This window comes from Argentina silus (genome assembly GCF_951799395.1).
Source record: "Argentina silus genome assembly, chromosome: 20".
In the NCBI taxonomy this organism is placed as follows: Eukaryota; Metazoa; Chordata; class Actinopteri; order Argentiniformes; family Argentinidae; genus Argentina; species Argentina silus.
In genome coordinates this window covers 10,600,509-10,601,137 of record NC_139674.1, presented here as the reverse complement: position 1 = coordinate 10,601,137, position 629 = coordinate 10,600,509, and the positions used below count along the sequence as shown (strand labels likewise).

At 46.9% G+C, this 629-nt stretch overlaps 1 protein-coding gene across 1 annotated transcript in view; it reads right to left on the bottom strand.

The window, feature by feature from the left end:
* Positions 1-292: 292 nt before the first annotated feature.
* pcloa (piccolo presynaptic cytomatrix protein a) overlaps positions 293-629 on the bottom strand; it is a gene marked incomplete at its 3' end in the record, with an annotated part of 30,981 nt that continues 30,644 nt past the window's right edge. The window contains exon 24 of the mRNA XM_083692101.1: positions 293-436. Coding sequence (XP_083548227.1) covers positions 293-436 — 144 coding nt within the window. The remainder of the gene's footprint in view (positions 437-629) is intronic.

The following is a 629-nucleotide window of genomic DNA, read 5'->3' as shown; positions in this document are numbered from 1 at the left end:
CCTATTCCACTTCCCATATCACAAAACATATCTCAGACAAAGGGTTTTCCCCAGTGACCAGTCCAACTCAAGCCATTCTAACCCTGACACCAAAAATTCAAGACCCACAAGGGACATACAGAAGAGATGCGTGACCCTCGCATCCCTACAGTCCTCGCCCCGTCCCAGTGGTAGACCTGTGAGTATGTCCATAAAGAGTGGATCAGTGATGGTAGACGGTGAACTCGTGCGTCCCCCAGCCGGCCTTGTCTCTCTGTATTGGGCCATTAGATAACGACCGAGGAGCCGTCCTTTAGGAGTGGATTTGAGCAGAGCTGGCCAGCAGTTTGTGCCAGCTCACCACCCGCTTACGCAGGTCCACCTTGTCCAGCCACACGTAGGCCTCCCCGATCAGGGTCTTCTTCATAAATTTCCCCCCGTTTGATACCAAGAAGAGCTGGACAGAGGTAAGAAAGAAAGTAATGTGACAGTGAAGCATTTGCTACACTCCAACAGTTTGGATTTGAAATAAAACAATGAATATGAGGTTAAATTAGAGATTCTCAGATTTTATTTGATGGTATTTGTGTACATATTGGTTTCACCATTGGTTTCTCTTTTCAAGACTCTTTATGCATAGGCCCCTTATT